Here is a 20,127-nt window from a genome sequence, read left to right as displayed (position 1 = left end):
CACAAACACTTAAACAGTAACAAAGTGTCAGGTTTCATTCCAGCAATTCGGCCCCCAGTTTAAAAATAGTGAGGCGGCTTTGACCTGCACCCTGTGGAGCATGCCCAAGTGGCACATGAGGCCTATAAGGCCTCTGCATGATCTGAGTAGAGGGATTCTGTGCATTTTACATGCACATAATCATTTGCATCTAACTGCAAAAAAAGAGGGGAAAAAAAGGATCAAAACAGGAAACACACCCACCAAAGCACTTGTATGAGACATTCAGCGTCAGCTTGTTTTTATTTATGACATTTCAATGGAAAAAGTTTTGCAGCCATTTGCTGCCATGAAAAGATGGAGGGATGTCAGGGAAAGAACTGTGAAAAGACAAAATGAGGGATATGACACACAAACACTAGAGCCATCAAAGCTGCCAGTATGATGACATCATGCGGTTGATTTGGCATGCTAGTTCACAGTTGACCCTTTGACAGTACTAACTTACATCCAAACTGGCCTTGTAGATATTGTGTAGTGCATGGTGACTTGACTGGCCAAAACTTTAAAATAAGGCACTGTTGACGATGCAGACACAAAGAAGAAACTAATAGGGTAGGTAACAGGCTCTGAAATCTGGACAGCGCAAACAGCCAACAATGGAATGAGAAAAGATTTTTTGGGGGTGTCACCATAAATATTATCTCACATATCTGCAGAACCAGACAACTACAGTTTTTTGGGATACTGAAGTACAGTAATCCTTAAGCAAACTGATATGATATAAAACACAAATCAAACCAAACAACTCAAATCAAGAGATGCTGCAACAATCTGACTACACTGAGAACATGAAAAGAAAATGATAGAAAATGTTCAGATGGTACCACAAGGACGTGTCTCTGGACTGGTATGATATAAATACTAATCTGTACAACAAACATACATGACAAGAAATTAAGTGATTCACATCGCTGTCATGAAAACAGGCACTAAACTGGTCAACCTACACATTAACTTGATACATGGTATACAGTATGGTTAAAAAAAAAAAAGCCTGATGGAAATCAGGATCATTTGTGAGAAAATGTGGTAGTGGTTTTTAAGGCAACGACATGTCATTATTCAGTCAGTCAGTTTAAAGTTACAATTCTTCACTCATCACCTCACCTCAGAAGACCAAAAGCACAACCACAGCTGATTGTATTCAAATGTATCAATGTGTCATTGCTGAGTTGAGGCAGACTGTGAGGACAGTGATACAAGCTACAAGGCAATGATGTTAAAGCCTCTGACCACCCACACAGGTTTTTTCAGTTATTCTGGCCGATTAGACCTTTGCTTGGGTTAAAGGTGGGCGGAGCTTTGATGGGAATTTATGAGGTCATAAATGTCCATCTGACACTAAGAATGATAAAAGGCATACTATGTCCTGCCTTAACAGATGAAACAAAGCTTAAAGGAGACTCAGGTCAAGATATGAATCATTCACAGTACACACACCCACACAGTCTAATCAACCAGATTAAGTGAAAACACCTGTGTGGGTGTTTCAGAGGCTTTAAAGCTCTTCTTCCAACACATGAGCACAAACTCAAAAGTAAAACTCAAGGCCGCTCCAATATGGAAATTAAATCTTTAACATGACTAGACAGATAATTATATTTGACATTCTTTCTTTGTCCCTTGCCTTAGTAGTAATTTACAGAAAACTTAAAAAGTACTGTACTGTACTTTGTGCATCACTGCTGTGAAATCAGAAGCACTGCTGTGTAGATAGTAATGGTAAAAGAGGCACTGATTATGTTTCGATTTGAGTTTAAGTACTCTGGTTCAAAAAATTAGAAAACACAGGCATTGGTCTCCCAGAATACACCTATTGTGCATAATGAAATTATCACACACATACGCGAGACTCATCGAACATGTCATCTTTGATATAAAAAGTTAGGGAAAGTTTTGGGACTGATCGGTTCAGCCCAGTGACCTAGAAGTTTGAGAGAAAAACTCAACATTATAAAATTCTATTTGGTAACAAAAGTCATCTTACAAAGAAACATACAAAGAAATGTCAAAATGTACCTCGGCAAAAGCGTATAAAATATAATATGAATAAAATAATATAATAATATCCCTTGGTCCGTAAAAACTATGTTACTCTTAGAACATTTTGTCCCTTGCACACAACATATGACTCAACAAGCTTTTCAGTAAAAAAACAAACAGTAGAAAGAAAGCCTAGTGAAAAACGTTTCCAAACCCACAGGCATATAAGAAAATTATTCTTGTACAAATCAGGTTGTTGTGAGAGTTAGGTGGCAGATTTGTCTTCTTTTATGTGAAGCTTTTATATAATATCAAGGTCCTTAGAGTAGAGCTTTTGACATGTCCACAGCAAACCAGGAGAGGGCGCTAAAGAGATTATTCTGTTATCCCAAGTTTTCTCTTCAACCTTGTCTGTTTTCCAACTCTCTTAAGCATTTCTGATGATCACAGATGCTTTCTGATGAAGAGCTTTCCAAGTCTGTGTGCTATTCTTCACAGGTCCATGAGCCTCTTTGGCTCACAAGTATGCGCACACATTTTCTCACTGGAGTCCTTTAAAGCACACATACAAAATCAACTCACAAACAAAATAAGTATTACTATGACAGCACCGACATGGTTGACACCCCTGATGACATGCCTGAGTCACTACTACTGTAAGCCCCGTGGCCTTCTCCGAGCCCGCCCAACGAGGATGACGGTGAAGATGAAGATGCTGGAGATGATGAAGAGGTGCTATGAGTCCGCAGAATGGCTACGGCGGCATTGCTGTGGGGTCGGGGCCCTGGTTCAGGGGTGTAGGTGAAGTTGAGGGCGGTGGCGTAGATGACTCCATCGTTGCGGACCAGCGTGACGGGGACCTGAACCGGCTGTGTCACCCAACGCCAGCCCTCCCTGAAGGCAGAAATGTCTGGCACCACACACAGGACGCTCTCTCCACATCTGAGGGGACAGACGGATGAGGTGAGGTTTGATTCTTTAAGCCATTACGCATTAATGTTCACACAGATATAAACACTCACCTGTACATGGTGTCAGCCTCTACATCTCCGAACCACACTCTGAGTCTAGGGGTGAAGTTCTGTCCCGTCAGCTCCAACATGGCCACATCACCTCCCCCGTTTAACTTGACACAGACATACAAAAACGTTTTTCTAAGTCAAAACTAAAAGAGGAAGTTGCTGACAAAATGCATAGCGAGTAGATTTTCAACAGAAAAGTTTGCTTGCATACCTGCAGACTTTCCACCACAGGGACAGGTGTGACCGGTGTGGGGACGGGACCCATACCCTCAAAAAAGGTGTATTCTGCCTTGTCAGTGCTTATGATAGTCCAGGAAGCCCCATCGTTAACAATCTCCTTGTTAATCTCTTTGGAGCACTGTGTGGCCTGTAGAAAAAAAAAAAACAACAACAGAGAAATTTCACTTCCCCCTTTGATGTCGAACAAGAGGAAAAACACACTTGAGCAAGCTACCATAGTGTCAGGCAGCTTGCTAATGACAAAGACAAAGATAAGCCTATCTGCTCTTGCCCTGGAATGCTCATTAAAACAAATGGGTAGACCTTTGGTGTTAGCACTAATTTCAGGACAGACAGCTGCTGTAGGCAGACAAGCAACACTATCCCAGCTCATAACACTTCTTGAAGAAGCTACCAACAGCTTATACGGCCTTACTTACCAGTACCAATAAACATATTTTTCTACAAAATACCTTTTTCATTTCACTCAGTAAGCTTAATTAAAAAAAAGGGAGCCACCTCTCACATTATAACATTTGCCTTCCCACAGAATTTGAGCAATAGATTTGCAAAGTGGGAGGAGGGGCATTCCGTAAGAAATCACTCACTTTCTGAACTCATCAAATTTCAATTTCAACACTCCTACATGTTAACCTAAATTAGAGGGTGTTAAATGTGGTTTGATTAACCAGAATGACTGAACATTCAGGAAACAGGAGCTGTCTAAGTTGACCCATATTGAATGATCAACCCTCCTAAAGACATATATTCTTCAAAAATGAAGATAACATTGATCATCAGAAAGCTAACAAACTAGGTTTATTACAATTTTAATATTTCTGGCCCAAAATAAATACAATATTTTATAGGGCAGAGTCTTCTTCACAGTTTTTTTTATGATGTGCCAGCTATCGGTTGAGCAGCAGCAGAGTATATGGTGGGTAGGCCACTCTAACACATTAATCCTTAATGTTGCCTAAGATTTTCTGCTACCTAAAATATAGTCTTGCATAACCTGACCACGGCAGTATGGAGTACGGTCTGGCAACGTCGGCTTATCATTCTGGGATTGGTAAAAAAAACAAAAAAACAATGCTCTGGCTTGTTTTTATTACTTTGAACTAGTGGTGGGAGAAGTTTTAAAAATATATCGAATTAATTAATCACGATTAATTGCATATCAATATTTGACAGAAGTAGCTACATTTTTCAATTGAAATGGATTTTGATATATGACTTTATGTAATGAAAAAACAAATATTCTTAGCGCTGTATATTCAAGAAAGTGGAAACCTAACATTGCAAAAATATTTAGAATAATATCCATGACATAAAATAAACAGTTAAACATAGAGGGCCTTTTCTCCCATGTTTTCAAAAACACAGAAACAAAAATGATCCATTAACTAATGACAGGCCTTCCTAGGAGCGTTGTCTGTGCTAACGTTAGCGGCAACATGTTCAGCATTGAGGTGGGAGCGGAGGCTGAAGAGCCCCGGTGGGAGGCGAATTATTTCTTGCACAATTTTAAGACAGCCGTGCCCATGTCCATGTTTCCTCTTGGTCGTTTCTTAGAACTCAAATGTCCGCCCACTGAACCTAGCAACAACCAACTCATCTGGCTTCTTATTGGTTTCATTTCTCTCGTGTCCTGTGCGTCCTCGTGCAATGTTCCACAATGAGTGCAAATATAAATTGTAATTAAATTAACCCAATCATTGTTCAAGGGCTTATAATGTGTTGCTCAGCTCAGTTAGACTTAGACAGTATGTTTTGGTTATTCAAGATTAAGAAATAAAGATTTTTATCTAAAGCGTCTGTTTTTTTAATCAATGCAAAACGTTGGCATTGAGATTTTACAATAACCCGATTCAAAATAAGTAAGTTTGTTTGGTGTGTGTGTGTGTGTGTGTGTGTGTGTGTGTGTGTGTGTGTGTGTACGACTGCACACCTGGAACTGGATGATCCTCTCCTGTGAGAGACAGAGATACATTCTGTCTGTATCTTTCAGGTAAAAGGCACACTTGTGAAGCTGGGACACTGGGTCATCGGCATCCATTAATGCCGCCTGCTTGTCCACTTTCCGAATGACCTGAGGAATTGATGCACAAACACCCATCATAAATGTACAGAAACAAATAATGTACTTAAAGTACACCCCCTATATGTACATAAAGTACACACACTCACAAACAATTGACAACTGACATGAACTGATAAAGACACATGCATACCAGTCTGGGCAGGGCCATGCCAGTAACAGAACAGACCAATTTGACTGTCTGGCCATAGTGAATATATCCATCTCTCACAGCAAACTCCTCTCCCTCAGACTCTTCATCGTCCACTAAATGAAAAGACACAGAACACAAAAATAATGTCTAGAACTTCCTCTCTGCCTTTGAATAGTGCTACCGGTCAGTACCAAAAGTCAAGGGACACACAAGAAAAGATAAACGTTGATATACAAAAAAAACATGGAAATGACCAGAGGATAAAGAGAAAAAATGAGACAGGTAATAACTTACAGAGGTGAATGTAGAAGGCTCCCCACTGTTGGGAACTGGCAAGAAAATTCCCCCCCTCCACATGAAGATACCTGGTACTGACCGTCTGGGAACGCAGACGGTTAAATAATGCCACCTTAGTCCCTGAAGCTATACACACTGGAGAGAAAGAAAAGTGTTATAAGGAGGAGAGGTAAGTGTGAGGATGTACTGAAACCATACTGCTGTCTTTCCATGAGCTAGTGTGTAGGTGTGTACTGACACATCCTGCAACTCACAATCTGCATTTTTCAAGGACTGTTTCTTCTTGGAGGGCTTGGAGATGACCTTGATCCTCTTGCTGAGGAAGACTCCTATGCTGGCGCTGTTCCCGTACAACATCTTCACAGACAGCATGAAGTGTTTCCTTTTATCTGAGTCACTGATATACAGTGTCTTAGCTGTGCAGAAGTGCTAACGCAAGGAAAAGAAACAGGTTAGGGGGTTTTGTGTGAGAGTGCATGGTTTCGTTTGTCCTCCTTTCACTTCCCCCCTATCTTCTTCTGAGAGTTTATGAGCAGCAGTGGTGCAATAATAAAACACAAGGACATGCAAGAATATCAGCTACAGTGTGAACATATTTATAGAATTGTTGCAGTATCAAAGGTTAAACTGCAAAGCAGCCGTGCTTTTCATGCTGTGGTTACTTTGCATGAATAGTGAGATGCAGGGCAAAAGACAAGTACCATGTTTATTGCTCAAATTAATATAGGAAAAGGGTGTGAACAGTAAGGCTGGGTAAGGTTTTTACCAATAGAGCACTGATTTTTTTTACATGAAGAATTTTGAAAGTATTCAATTTATTATAATATTTATCACGAAACTGTACAACTCCATAAAAAAAAACTGTGCTTGACTTTACCACACCAAAGACTGTATGGACTGTTGCGGGGCAATCTTAAATTGCATTAAACCGAAGAACGCTTGCAGTAATCAGTTGTGAGAAACACCATGCAAATAATTGTTTTTTTTTTTTAAATTCTAGATCCAGTTGCACAAACAGCATCGAAATTACTGTTCACCTTGAGATGTTTCAATGCTACTTAAGAATGGGTTATTTCAGTTATCTTAAAAGGTATCAATCGGTGGGTACCGATCCCCAGCCCTGGCGAACAGTGAAGATAAACCTAAACCTTAACCCTGTGTCATTTTAAATGCCTACCCACCTTCCCCTCCAGATTGAGTTGCTGCATCTCCTGCTCACTGTTGCCTATCCCAATGAATGCACATGGCTGGGCCTCCTGCTCGGTACAACCCTCCTTCTCCATACTCTCCAACTTCTTCTTCCAGCCACTGCCCATCAGGTACACACATGGTGGCGGGCAGAAAAACCTAATTGAAACAAGCAGAGGTTAAAAAAATATATACAGTACAGTTTTGAAGCATAGAGATTTCTCCATCAAACACAACACAACTCAAAGTATGCAGCTTTTAACAGTCCCACACAAACCTTTTTTCATTGCCATATGACTTTTGTGCAACTTTTGCATGTAATATCAGCACTGTTTGATCATCTTTGTCCTTCAAGTAATTCCTCATAGCCTCCCTGAAATTGTGGGAAAAAACATGTTAACACTAACAGAACAAATTGTTCCAACATCTACATCAAGTGTTTGCGCAATTGTTCATTCACATCACTACGTTTTCTCATACAGTCTTTGAGTTTTCTGCACGGATTGAAATGTTTTGAGTTATTAGCACTGTTAAGTGGTGCCTAGGTTTTTCTCTACCTTGTCAAACGCTGAGGTCGATCACCAAACTTCCTGAAAAACAAAAACATCAGGGTACATGGTGTTTACTCATGGGTTTATTGCGGGGGATATGCACCAGAGATAAAAACAAGTTGGACTGAAAGTGTGTGAAAGAACATTGTCACAGGTGCACAATGTCAGTGGCATCTGTAATGCTGGGACACTTGGTTGTTTTATCTCTTAATCTAGGCTGTTTTAGACTTGGTTTGGAGCTAATTCAATTGAATTTAGAATTTCTGTATTGTCATTGTTTTTACGACAACAAAAATCAATATAGAAGCTTTCAAGAATTGCCAATATAAATAGCAGAAATATAAAATAGTAAAATATATATATATATAAGAATCATAATACACATATACACAACGAGGTGCTCCTGAACAGAGGTGCAAAAGTAAGTGGAGGGTGGGGAGTTATAGCACATTCAGCTGAGTTCTGAGAGAGGAATGGGATGGACGGGAGGAGGGTTCGTGCATTTTAATGCCAGTGAGAAGAAGCTGTTCAACATGTGGTGGTGGGATAAGATGAAAAGTGGAAAGTTTCACAGTACACTAGTACCACCGTGAACTGACATTGTCTTTTCTGAGCGACTTTTTAATGAGTATAATTAAATTAAACCAACAAATGTGTGCTGACGATGATGCTTCACGTTCATCTATGTCCACGGGAACTAATCGAGGAACACTACTGTGACGTTAATGTAAGTTAACAATGTTGCTGCAGCCTTAGTAGTTTGTGATACAACGTTGCTGTACTGAACCTGTTGAAACTCCAATGAATATACAGAATAAGCCATTGAGTAATCAAAGAGTGTTGACTGACTGAAAGGTTTCTGAAACGGAGTCAATATCGTACAAGTCAAGAAATGGCAGAGAAACCAGGCGATACTACGAGGAATAGTTCAGCACAACTGACCCCACAAGTCACAAAGTGTGTGTGTGGTTAAGTTAAGTTTACTGAGGCCAAGGCAACACTGCTGACACCCGAAGTGATCACTCAAAGACACAACAAACTGGCAACGGTTTACAACCAGAGAAAACTGTAACTTTAAAAATATTATTTTGCTTTGAATTTCAGCACTTACCCCGTAACAACGGGCGCCATCTTCCAAATAACTCCCTCCTCAGCCCCCCTCCCGGTAAAGAAAAAAAAAGTCCAACAATCGCGAGATCCCTCCCACAGACCCTTTCGCCAAAGCCAACACACTCGATGAAAAAGCAGGGAGAGAATGAGGGGGGAGGTGTGACTGACTGGGCAAAGGGGTGAGAAGAAGGGGGAGGGAGTGGCGACGGGCAGAGGGCAGACGCCAAAACAACAGGCGTGGGAAAGTTACAAAGTCGCGCGAGAACGCAAAAACTCTCACAATAGACATGAATGAAAATCAACCAGTTGTATCGCGAGACGAAGAGACACTCACAACTTGCCCCCCCCACCCCCACAAAGCACCCACACCGTAACTAGATTCCCACGGCTTATTGAGTAATAAAGCTACATCGTCTAGGTTGAAGAGCTGGAAACACAGCTTAATAATATATATGTATAAGATATAGATAATAGCCTAAAGTGAACAACTGGACACTGGACATGTATTCTTATATAAAGTCTCCATCTGGCCTTTATATGACTCGTAATTATTATTCTTAGAGACACATCAGAAGCCACTGTCCCCAGCTTTAAAGGCCTAAAGACTGATCCGAAAGGAGTTATTAGAACATTACAATAAAACTCACCCTCAAACAGCAATCTTATTCTGGAGTACATTTTATTACATAAACGCGTTTTCAAATGGTGAGTATAAAAATATAACATTTGGGAAAAATGGATGTCATCTGTTCTAGATGAGCGGTTATTCCAAAATCCCCCACAGCATTTTTATTTTCTATAGACTGATCATATTGTATGACAAAATGTGTTAAGTAATATTTATATATTACTAGAAAGGGGCAAATCTATACAGTATTGTGGGAGTAATGGCAACAGTTTTATGAGATTTTTAAATATATAAATGTGTACTATACATTGGCAACATACAAAATAACTGCTTTCTATAAACTCATGCAACTAACATGACTCAAAAATAGCAACTTTTTGGCAAGAGAAAAGCAAATATTTCATGTGGTTGCCAACAAAAGGGGAATGTGTAGCAAGGTTTGTTCGATGACTTCAGTTTTTGAAAACCTAATTAAAAATATAAAGTCATACACATACATTATTCTACATTGATAAAAAACATGAATAACAAGCAACAACAATTGGGTTTCAATGGTTATCTGACATGCCCTCCTTCACTTCCCCTCAGCAATTCACACCATCACGCAGCATCATATGTCACACCATTGAACACTTGCTGAACAAGGGAGCAAAGGGTTTGCTTCAATTTTCCATTGTGCAGTGAATGACTCTTAATGTTACATCATTTAATGTTGCGTTCTGGTCTGGAAGAGTCAATCTCAGAAAAACCCAGTTTTCATATTAATGCAACAGTACTTAAGATGACAGCAGGGATTCTCCGAAGGGGAAGTCAACAAGGGCTTGTTAAACCAATACATCAACACCTTGCTTCTGTGGTACAAGATGAGGAATGAAAATTAGTTTCTATGACACAGTCAAATAACAGATTAACAATGTCAGTCTTCTTCATAGTTCTCAAATTCTCAAAGCATTCTTGGACAAATTCTTCCTGAGTCAGTTGAGATATCTTGCAGTGGTCAATTGCTTCATATCTGAAGATCTTTGGCAAAAGTATTTAAACATGTATAATACAATAAAGTAATGACTTGGAATTAAAAAGAAACAAAAAGAGGATGTGCTGTTTGAAAAAGGAAACCCACATATATTCAGAGACAGAGAACCCCCACAGTTTTGACAAAATAAATCATGTTCCTGTTCTTTTTTCAGATTTGAACTCCAGCAATTCTGATGTAAACAAGTTCCTCTGGTATTGCTATCTGAATGTCCCATCATTCAGGGGCTCCACTCCTAAATTTTCCAGAAAATCTTCTTTCTGTAGAGCATGTAAGAGATGAAGACCCAACAAGAAGTAGCCACGAGGTTCTGGGCGAGGTGCTCAGCATGGGATTGGCTGTTGGCCATACGCCAACGGAAAGGGAAGTACTCCTCAAACACTTCATGGCCCACGTACACAAGGATAGAGTTCATACCTGGAATTAGGCACACAAGTAAGAATGAGGAGTGGATCTAAAAGTGGGACATTTGGTATCTCTGTACCTTCAGACTTAAAAGAGATACTTTACCGATTTCAACCCAGGTTGTGCCATGGCAATGTGGGCATTGTGTTCAGATCAAACAGTGTTTGGTCCGTCTCTGTGGCAGGAGTACCAGGGGAACGGAGCATCAGGGACCTGCCGAAATCTGCTGTATGACACAGACCCAGCGGATTTCTGCAGCTCTCTGATGCTCTGTTTCGCAGGGAAGCCCGCCACAGAGACGGACCAAACTCTGTTCTTCTGAACACAATGCCATGACATAGACCTGGATTGAAATGGGTAAAGTATATCTTAAATAATCATACAAATGCTCATTTTTAACGCTCCACAAATACTTGACCACTATATTCATATCAAAATAAATTAAAACACTGTATTAGCGTGAAAAATGGAAGGTTAAATTAAAGTAAAAAATGTCAGGTTGGTGGCAGCCATGTCTACAGCTTATTTGGGACGTCGGCAAGCCCACTGAACAAAATGCTTATTGTTAAAACTGTCTACAATGACAATACTGAGCAATCATCACCAGGGTAGTAGAAAGGTGCTCCAGACCACCACCTCTTCACATCCACTGTGTAGTAGATGAGCACTAGCAGCACATATGCGAAACAGGCCAGTGTAGTCACATAGGACAGAGACCTAGAAGTGAAAGGCACAGACATATGCAGGCAGCTTTGTTAAAGACATTCTATTGCAAATATGTATCAAAGGTGTATCATACACGACACAACAACCTCCACAAATCATATTTGCCAATGATCCCATGCGCTGGAACTGGACTCCATTTTCTGATTGAATATTTGTACGATCGATATTAGACAAAAAGAGAGGTAGCTGGCTAGGAAAAAAATGCAAATGTGGAAATCTGGAAAGTACTTGAATTTTGTGAATTATATGTGAGTGTGAAGATTGAAGTTGGAGAGTGATATTTCACATAGTGTGTTTTTTAAAACAGGAAAGATGGGACTGCACAATTTATTTTCCACCAAGATGTACATCGTCATTGGCCCGACAAAACATAAATTAGTACAAAGTACAGTATAAATTGGCACAAAAAACACACTAGAATACAGCATAAAAAGTTATAGTATCAGTTCAATATAAAAGTCCTACAGCATTTAAGTACTAAAAAAAGACCTTTAAACCAAATATATGAGACAGGGTGGTACATAACGATAAAGAAAAGCTAGGAAAATCTCCTATAACTTTTAAACTGCCAATTCCTTGCAGCAATTTCCTCAAACATTCAGTCAACAAATACCAAATACGAAAAACAATTGCTGAACAAATCTAATTCCATCTGAAAGTGCATAAAAAGAAAACTTTACCATAGGTTCTTGTTGACAGGGATGAAGCCCTGGTCTGTGGAACACTTGGTCAGAACTGCTGATATGACTCCCTAGGTGTTACAAGACACTTTATTATTCACTCGAGAAACAACATGGAATGAATGTGTGGAGTACATCCTAATAAGTTTGAGACTGAGACTGTATTTGGTAAAGCAATGACTAAATTAATATATTTCAAAGTAACAATACATTGATACACGTGTGCTCATACTGTAGAAGTGATACAAGTAAATACTCACCAATAAGAGACCCCATATAAGAAACCTTGACATTATGCTTGAGTGGAGATCTCTGTAATGTAAGATTATTTTTCCAGCCTGGGGGACAATTAAAAAATCTATATTGTGATGAATTTTGACATCAGAAATATGAATAAAAGCAAGAGACAAATACACATTACATACCTGTAATCCAAGAAAAGCCATAACGATAGAGTTGATGCTGCCAAGAACACCTTCTGGATCATACGGCATACGAGTTGCATAAATTACCTTTAATAATATGGAAACAAAAGTTCATTTTTGCAAGAATACTTAAGTCTACCCTTGCATCACCTGTAATGTAAGCATGGCTGGGGTTAGCAATAGTGTTTGGGCCTCTCAGAGAGAAACCTGATCTTAAAGAAATATTTTGCTGATTTGAATCCAGGTCTGTGAGATGTAGGCATTGTGTTCAGATGAACAGTGTTTGGCCTCTCCACTTGGCAAAACAGAGCATCGTAGATATGCCAAAATCCGCATATCGACAGATTGTGATGACGTAAAACCACTTTTTCGGTTTCCGTAGGATCATCCGCCAAATAGAGAGGCCAAACACTGTTCATCTGAACACAATGCCCACATTGCCATTACACAGGCACAGATTAAAATGGCTAAATTATCTCTTTAACATCCCAAGTTATAAAAACTAAACATGGCAACTCTTGGCATGTTCGGAGTGTTCTGCTGGTCACTAACCCGTGACGAGGGAGTCTGATAGATGTGGCTTTCTCCAAGCAGCCATCGGTCAATAAAACCAGCTGCACCGCCGGTGCAGTTAGCATACAGGCCCATGTCCCCAATCCCACCTGGACCCAGATAGCCTCTGTTCAGAAGAGTCAGGGGAAGTCAGTCTCATTAATGTAGGATAAAGGGTATGGAGAGCAAAGTAAGGGGGTCAAAACAAACACAAAAGATTGACATTTTAAGGAATTTGATCATTTCTGATGAGTCTTGATTCTGCTGTTTAATTCGTTTATGATCCAGTGTTGGCTGTGCAATTGTCTAAATATGTATTTCAATGACCTGCACATGAACCTTATTAGTCACTAATAAAGCGTTGCCCGATAATCAGACTGAACTGCCATTGCATTTTACCACAAATACATACAAGAGACCCATAACACAAAACAGTGGACAAAATTTCTCTCCTTGCATGGATAAAAAAAGACAGACAGACACACCCTGTTTTACTCACGTTGGGCAATCTGGAACAGGAAGAAGGAAAGTGAGGCATAGCCAGATAATTTCTAAGATAATCACACACAGCCAGGCAGGCCAGTACAGCAAGATGTCAAGGCCAGGGGACCACCAAGCATCCTGGAGGGCAAAGACACTTTGAGTCTTATTATGGATAGGTAAACAAGAAATCACATCCAGACCATCAGAATTTGTGTTTGCTTGTATGTGTCTTCATTAGATGGCAATTTTATTGTAGGCAACTCTTGCACTAGTTGAATGCTTAATGGAAAGTAAACAGTCCCAAATCAGGCTAATTTGGGGTTTCTAATAGAACATGTCTACACACAATTCTTCTCCTATTGTCTTGTAGAAACTCTCCATTTTAACTACCGTCTCTTTAAGCCTCTCCACCCACCTCCCATAAATGGAAAAAGACCAATCTTGTGATGCAGATTTTCCTCATCTGCACTCTTTACATCTCTGCACTCTCATTGCTTCCAGGGAATGACTGTAACAGCACTGTAGTGGCAGTTTCTACTTGTTGTCTTCCTAGTTGTGACATCACAACTATACAGACTTCCTGATGGCTTGTTTAAAGTCAGATTAGGGCGCACTCACACTGTCCGCCCGTAGCGTGCCCCGGGCTTTAGGGTACTTGTCCCCCCCCTCCCTCTCCCCCCGCTGGCCAGCCCGTTTGTACTCACACTGCCTGGGCCTCGCGCAAATGCTTCTTGCCTGTCCATACGTCATCACGCCGTAACACGTCACACGCATTGATTGACGTCATCGCGATGCGTTGCTTTGTTTACAAATCTTTCCATAGACCTCGGAGTTTTTGTGCGTCTTGTCCGGCTGTTTTTAAATATTTTGTCCGAACAGGCGCACATAGAATGACGTCAGAGCCGCCGTAGGCCTCGTGCGCACGCTCGTGCTCGTACATGTGCAAACACGCTTTACAAAAGCCCACCTCTCTCAAACGGGCCGTGGACGGCTAGCTGGCCGTAGCTGGGCGCGGAGCGGTTGCACTCACACTTGTCAAACGAACTACGCTTTACCATAAAACCTGTTTGGGCCCGGTACGGAAGGACAGTGTGAGTGCGCCCTTAAAGGTTCCTGAATATGGGCTATGTGAAGTCCTCTGTGGATTGAGTCTTTTGATACTTTATATATATATATTCAGCTTCATAATAAAAAAACATGGAACCCTCACTTTTTACAATATGGAAAGAATGAGGAAGGGTATAACAGAGCTTTTTTGGCTGACCATTGTAAGGATGTCAAGATGACCTCTCGCCACCAACAAGTCCAGGCAGGCTACAGCTAAGTATGACCAGGCCAAGCGCTGCAACACACCAGGGATCCTCAGGTTGTCCCAAGATACTGTGGAGTAGATGAAGATTGAGTGTGAGCACACATGTGGGCAGAAACCCACAAGCAAACAAAGAGAGGAATAAATGAATCTTCAGTTTGGATAAGTACCAAAGAATATGGTGTATTAAATCATATGCAATTTTAAAGTCAATATCAAAAAAGTGTTTGTACTCACATGGTCCCTGGCAGTAGTTTGGATTGATGATGAAGACACCGATGATGAAGAGCTGCAGGCTCCTCCAAACAACTTTCGTCAGCAGTGAGCAGCGGGTCGAGCCTGTGCGGAGCATGGAGTTGATTGACAAGGCGATGGATGTCCCCATGACAAACACAAACCTGATGAAGGAAGGAAACACTGAGTAAATGAGAGCCAGCGAGGACTGAGGTGACAATGACATGTGGTTCATTCAAGTATGACCATTGGTTTTACACTTCTGGTTTATTCTAGTTTCTTTTTAGAGATAGGTAAAGTTTTAGAGTAGAGTCCATTTTCAAATCCAACTGTCATGAAGAAAATCCAAACCTTTCGTTGAGAAGATTTTTGGTTTATAGACAGAATTAGCAAATAATTAAATTACAAAAAAAATGTTATATGCATGATAACAGCATACAATACACAGGAAACATGGGCATAGAATAAAGTTGAATAAGTTCATGGTTCTGGTGCTCTTTCAGTATATACATATGAAGACATTATTATGACAGAAAAATGATATTACTCTATATTTACTTTAATGTGTTAATAGCAACAAGTGTTTACATAACTATCCAATTCAAGAGTAGGGTCAAATCATCTTCAGCACAAAGATATGCCAGGGAAGAAAATGTAAATTGAGCTTACCATGGAAAGACTAGATCTGCAACAGTAAGGCCTGTAAGAAAACGAATGGAAAACACAAGCTTCAGAATCAACTACAATACCAAGGCGGGCTACAAAGATCTGTGATGAACTTGGGACATGGTTAAAAAAAATAAAAGTAGAACCATGTGGGGCTCACCATTCCAGCTTTCGTGTCTAAAGAACCAGTATCGACCCCCTCCATAGTTCACAAACACCATAATGACTAAGGAGATACTGACAAGAAACGGAGAAAATGCAACAGGCGTTGAGATTATACCAAAAAAGTCAAGCAGAGTCACACGGCCATATGTGTTTCAAATGATGCATCACAGTAAAACATCACATAAATACAGCTAAATGGTTCACTTTAGAAAGAAAAAACGTTTGAAACATCTGATACAACTTCAAGTCACCGGATCCATGCTAAAATTTGCCGAAGTGGCTCATTAATCACAATTCCAGTATCAGCTGCCAAAATGTCACACTGCAGTGAGAATCACATGATGTAGTATAACAACAGATCAGGCAATGTAGTTGACTATTTTTCTTTGAGGAAGCTGAGCTCTGTGGGTGAGGGCCTACCCTCTGAATGTGTCCAGAGATCGCAGCCGCGTGCTGGGGCTGGGTGGTGGAGGCAGGATGTTGTCAGCAACTAGTGACACTGTTCTGCCAGGGGAGCCCAGTTCCTGAATGATGAAAGTTTGTTATCAACACTGTTCAACTGGAAGCATACACACTACAAATCATAGTCAATACAAATAACTTAAAGATTTGACCAGTATGGTTTTTTGAAAACCGTTTCTATACATATGCATATGCCTGTAGTAGATTTTGTTTTTAAAAAGTACAAGTATAAACCTTGAATTATCTCACTGTTGACAACCCCTGAAAGAAAAGTGGTGCACCCTGCTTCATGAGATATATCATGAAAATACAAACTTCCAATGTGCTTTATAATGCAAAATTAAAAAAGAAACCCTAATAAATAAAGATGTTCTGTTACTTATGACAGTTATTGCACCATCTTGTTTAAATAAGGTCATGTGGTTTGTGGTTGGAGTATTTTCTAGTCTATACAATCACTCACAGAGTTGATGAGCCTCTCTGTCTCCATGGAGCCGCCAATTCGGAAGAGGATATTCTTCACCACATCAAGCCTGGACAAGAAGCAATCAAAAGAGTTTAGAAATAATTATATAATATACTTGAGACTTGAGACACACGAATGCAGCAGCCCAGAATCTCTGTACTTGGCAGTAATCTTAGCAAGAGATGCTTATGGCAAAATATTAACTTAATACATTATACGTAGATTTGACTTTGTTGCATGTGTATACATAAATCTGGAGACTTTCTAATCAGTTTGAACACCCTCAAAGCTCTACTTGGGAATTTACTGAATAAACAGAAAGGCACAAAAACAATAAAAAATGACTTTACCCTAATATTGTTGTTCCAATGGCACTCGCCAGGGCCAGTCCAGCAAAGATAAGAAAAGCTACCAAGATTGCTGTGTGGAGACAAAGTGGAACATAACTCAAATGTATCATGTCGTTTGCACAGCATGACAGGGATGAATATATCATCAAAACACTTCAAATAATAAGTCCATGTGTCCAGTTCACGTGCGTGACTAACGTATGTAGCTGTTGACAGGGTCTGCATCAATCACAACAGAGCAGTTGACCACTGAGGAGTCGTTCAGATTTTTTAGCCACAGTGAGTAGTTCCCTTGCTCCCCAAAGTGGAATGGAACCCTGTAATTAAAAAATTATACACAATTATAGTACAATATACCAAGCAGCACACCAACCACACTGATTGAATGATTGTATATATGCTCATGGATCTTTCATTTTACATATGTAGAATGCCATGTTATCAAGTGAAAGGTCAATTCAGTGTTTTAATTATTATTAATAAGATAGCTAATGGACACACCACATTCACCTTGATGTAATATGTCAAGTGCAATATATTTTACTGTGTGCTTTTTGTAAAAAAAAATTTCCCTAATAGGCTGGCTGGTTAGGCAATTAATATTATATTTAATATGTGCTGCAGCATTTTGGCTGTTAAGTGAAACCGCGAAGACCCTCAAATATTAATTTATTTGTTCATAATTAGCCCAGCTATATTATCATGAGATATCAATATCTAAATCCCATTCGAATCCTATTATATCTGAACTCCTTCAAAAAATATTTGCTCAGTTTCATACAAAACTAAGAAATGTGTTATAATACATTATATAAAACATATTTAAATCAGTTTAGTAAATCTAAAGTATAACTTAAAGATTTGCTGTCAATTAAATGGATTGTGAAAAAGTGGATTTCAAGATATTTCCAAACATTTATTCTGTATATGTTTTTAATATATTCTCAGCTCTGGTGTATGTAAAATTCATTATGTTCTTTAACTTACGTGCACAGCTCCAGATTGACAGGGGTGCTGTTCAGCTGTAGTGTAATTTCATGCTGTGTGCTCACTGGAAAGTCCACTGAACTGGGCTGACCAGGACTTGGACCTGCGGGTACCACCCCTAACTGCTGGTACAAACACTAAGCACACGTGGAAACAAGAGCCCAGTTTAGAACACCATCACCATCCTAATCTGAAAAAAGTCATAAACTCACAGAAACAACTGGAGAATATTTGATGCATGTGTGTGTGTGTGTGTGTGTGTGTGTGTGTGTGTGTGTGTGTGTGTGTGTGTGTGTGTGTGTGTGTGTGTGTGTGTGTGTGTGTGTGTGTGTGTGTGTGTGTGTATGTGTGTGTGTGTATGTGTGTGTGTGTGTGTGTGTGTGTCTGTGTATGTGTGTGTGTGTACCTGAAAGCATCTCTCTGACATCCAGGACACCACCACCTCAGTGCCCAGATCATTTTTGACTGTCAGAATTGCCTCATCCATCCTCAGGACTATATGGTTTTGATGAGAGAGGTCAGCTGGAGTGAGAAATAGTAGTGCACAGTGTGTAGATCAATCGAAACCCATTAGCAAAGAAGAAGAAGAAGAAGAAGAAGAAGAAGAAGAAGAAGAAGAAGAATTCCTTTATTAGTCCCGCGAATGGGGAAATTCAAAAGTCATTGTTCAAATTCAAAGCCATGTTCACATGCAGAACAGATGCTACTGTACAGCATACAGTGTATCTGACCACACCCAACTGTGAAGCCGCTGTTCATTAAACAAAGGTTATGATCATATCTATATATTTGGAAAGAAACTGGGTAGAACCAAGGGCACATGCGTAAAAATAATCCCAGCTTTCCTGACTCCATGTTGACGCGGCATATTGTACAAGTCAGAGATATCATACAGTGAATGCGTTGCTTTTTAATGCCTTCGGTAGATGATACAGCTGTGCAACTAGCATCCTGTAACTTGCCTCACTTACCTCACTGCTTTCGTTATGGTCGAGAAGCCTATTCCATACTTAAGCGTGTGGGAGCTAATTTGGTAACCAGAGCAGGAAAAAAAACACGTCCAATCCAACGGCAAGTTACAGGCAGACAGCTAACGTTGCTGCCTGGAGGAGGAAAGCATGTGAGAGGGCTGAAGTTCTGGCTGCAGAGCCCTGCGAGTCACATGCTGTATTAATCCGTAAACTACCCCCAGGAGGGAAGTTTAAATGACTGGAGCTCATTCTTGGACTGACAACTGTTCCACTGAACTGGTGTTGTTGTTTTTTTTTTTTGTGAATCTACAATTATCCCCGAGCTCAACTATTTCTATGACTAAATAACCTAATACTTAAACAACATAATGTTATATATCGTCTAATCTCCACTTGGTTAATGGAAGCCACTGACATTTCTGGTTTAAACACACAATGGGGCGAAAGTGATTTACAATTGTGCTAACCTAGCTACGAAGCACTATCATGCTAACAGCTATACTTGTCAACAACAGTCCCAATACTGTACTTACAGGTAGATATTTCGGCTGTCAGCGGTACCACGAAAACGGCTGCAACCAAAGCAAAGACAGGAAGGGAAGACATAACGTCATATGTCACTGTTTGTGTCGTTTCTTTCTGGTATGCCTGCTTCCCCTCTACGACTGAAGATGTGTCTTTTGACTTAATTTGAGTTCGTTTTTTTGCCATAGCATAAGCCACTTCCGTTCCTTCCTTGTTTTGACATCGTAGTGGGAGCGATGAGGGTCAAAGTACATTATTAACGCTAACGTTACCTTTCGGTTTGTCGCCCTCAACTATCTATAGGCAGCACATAATTGCGAGAAATAAAACCACAGTACCACCATCAAGAGTTTGGTCTGTCCATTTAAAAATCCCCCTTAAGTTAGATAATCATCATTTAAGAGGCAGCCGTAG

The 20,127-nt window shown here is 40.1% G+C and overlaps 2 protein-coding genes across 3 annotated transcripts; both read right to left on the bottom strand.

The window, feature by feature from the left end:
• Positions 1-293: 293 nt before the first annotated feature.
• Positions 294-8,710, bottom strand: LOC310958335 (recombining binding protein suppressor of hairless-like). Its single transcript, XM_083929236.1, has 11 exons — positions 8,648-8,710; positions 7,543-7,575; positions 7,263-7,358; positions 6,979-7,144; positions 6,052-6,226; positions 5,795-5,932; positions 5,501-5,613; positions 5,218-5,358; positions 3,259-3,414; positions 3,048-3,151; positions 294-2,967 (listed from the first exon to the last, which is right to left on the bottom strand). The coding sequence occupies exons 1-11, from the start codon at positions 8,665-8,667 to the stop codon at positions 2,625-2,627; spliced, it is 1,485 nt and encodes a 494-aa protein (XP_083785362.1). The 5' UTR covers positions 8,668-8,710; the 3' UTR covers positions 294-2,624.
• A 609-nt stretch (positions 8,711-9,319) lies between these two features.
• hgsnat (heparan-alpha-glucosaminide N-acetyltransferase) lies at positions 9,320-19,881 on the bottom strand. Of its 2 annotated transcripts, XM_083938084.1 has the most exons (18): positions 19,722-19,881; positions 18,624-18,739; positions 18,218-18,354; positions 17,429-17,547; positions 17,231-17,300; positions 16,878-16,947; positions 16,373-16,476; positions 15,948-16,024; positions 15,791-15,821; positions 15,125-15,285; positions 14,843-14,958; positions 13,595-13,716; positions 13,096-13,222; positions 12,544-12,630; positions 12,379-12,456; positions 12,119-12,189; positions 11,317-11,429; positions 9,320-10,724 (listed from the first exon to the last, which is right to left on the bottom strand). In XM_083938084.1, exons 1-18 carry the CDS (start codon positions 19,792-19,794, stop codon positions 10,543-10,545), a joined length of 1,854 nt encoding a protein of 617 aa, XP_083794210.1. In that variant the 5' UTR covers positions 19,795-19,881; the 3' UTR covers positions 9,320-10,542. The 2 variants fall into 2 exon arrangements, with proteins under 2 accessions (XP_083794210.1, XP_083794209.1); XM_083938083.1 differs by having other exon boundaries at positions 12,379-12,630.
• Between the last annotated feature and the right edge of the window lie 246 nt (positions 19,882-20,127).

This window comes from Echiichthys vipera, assembly GCF_963691815.1.
Source record: "Echiichthys vipera genome assembly, chromosome: 2".
In the NCBI taxonomy this organism is placed as follows: domain Eukaryota; kingdom Metazoa; phylum Chordata; class Actinopteri; order Perciformes; family Trachinidae; genus Echiichthys; species Echiichthys vipera.
This window is presented reverse-complemented; position numbering and strand designations above follow the sequence as displayed.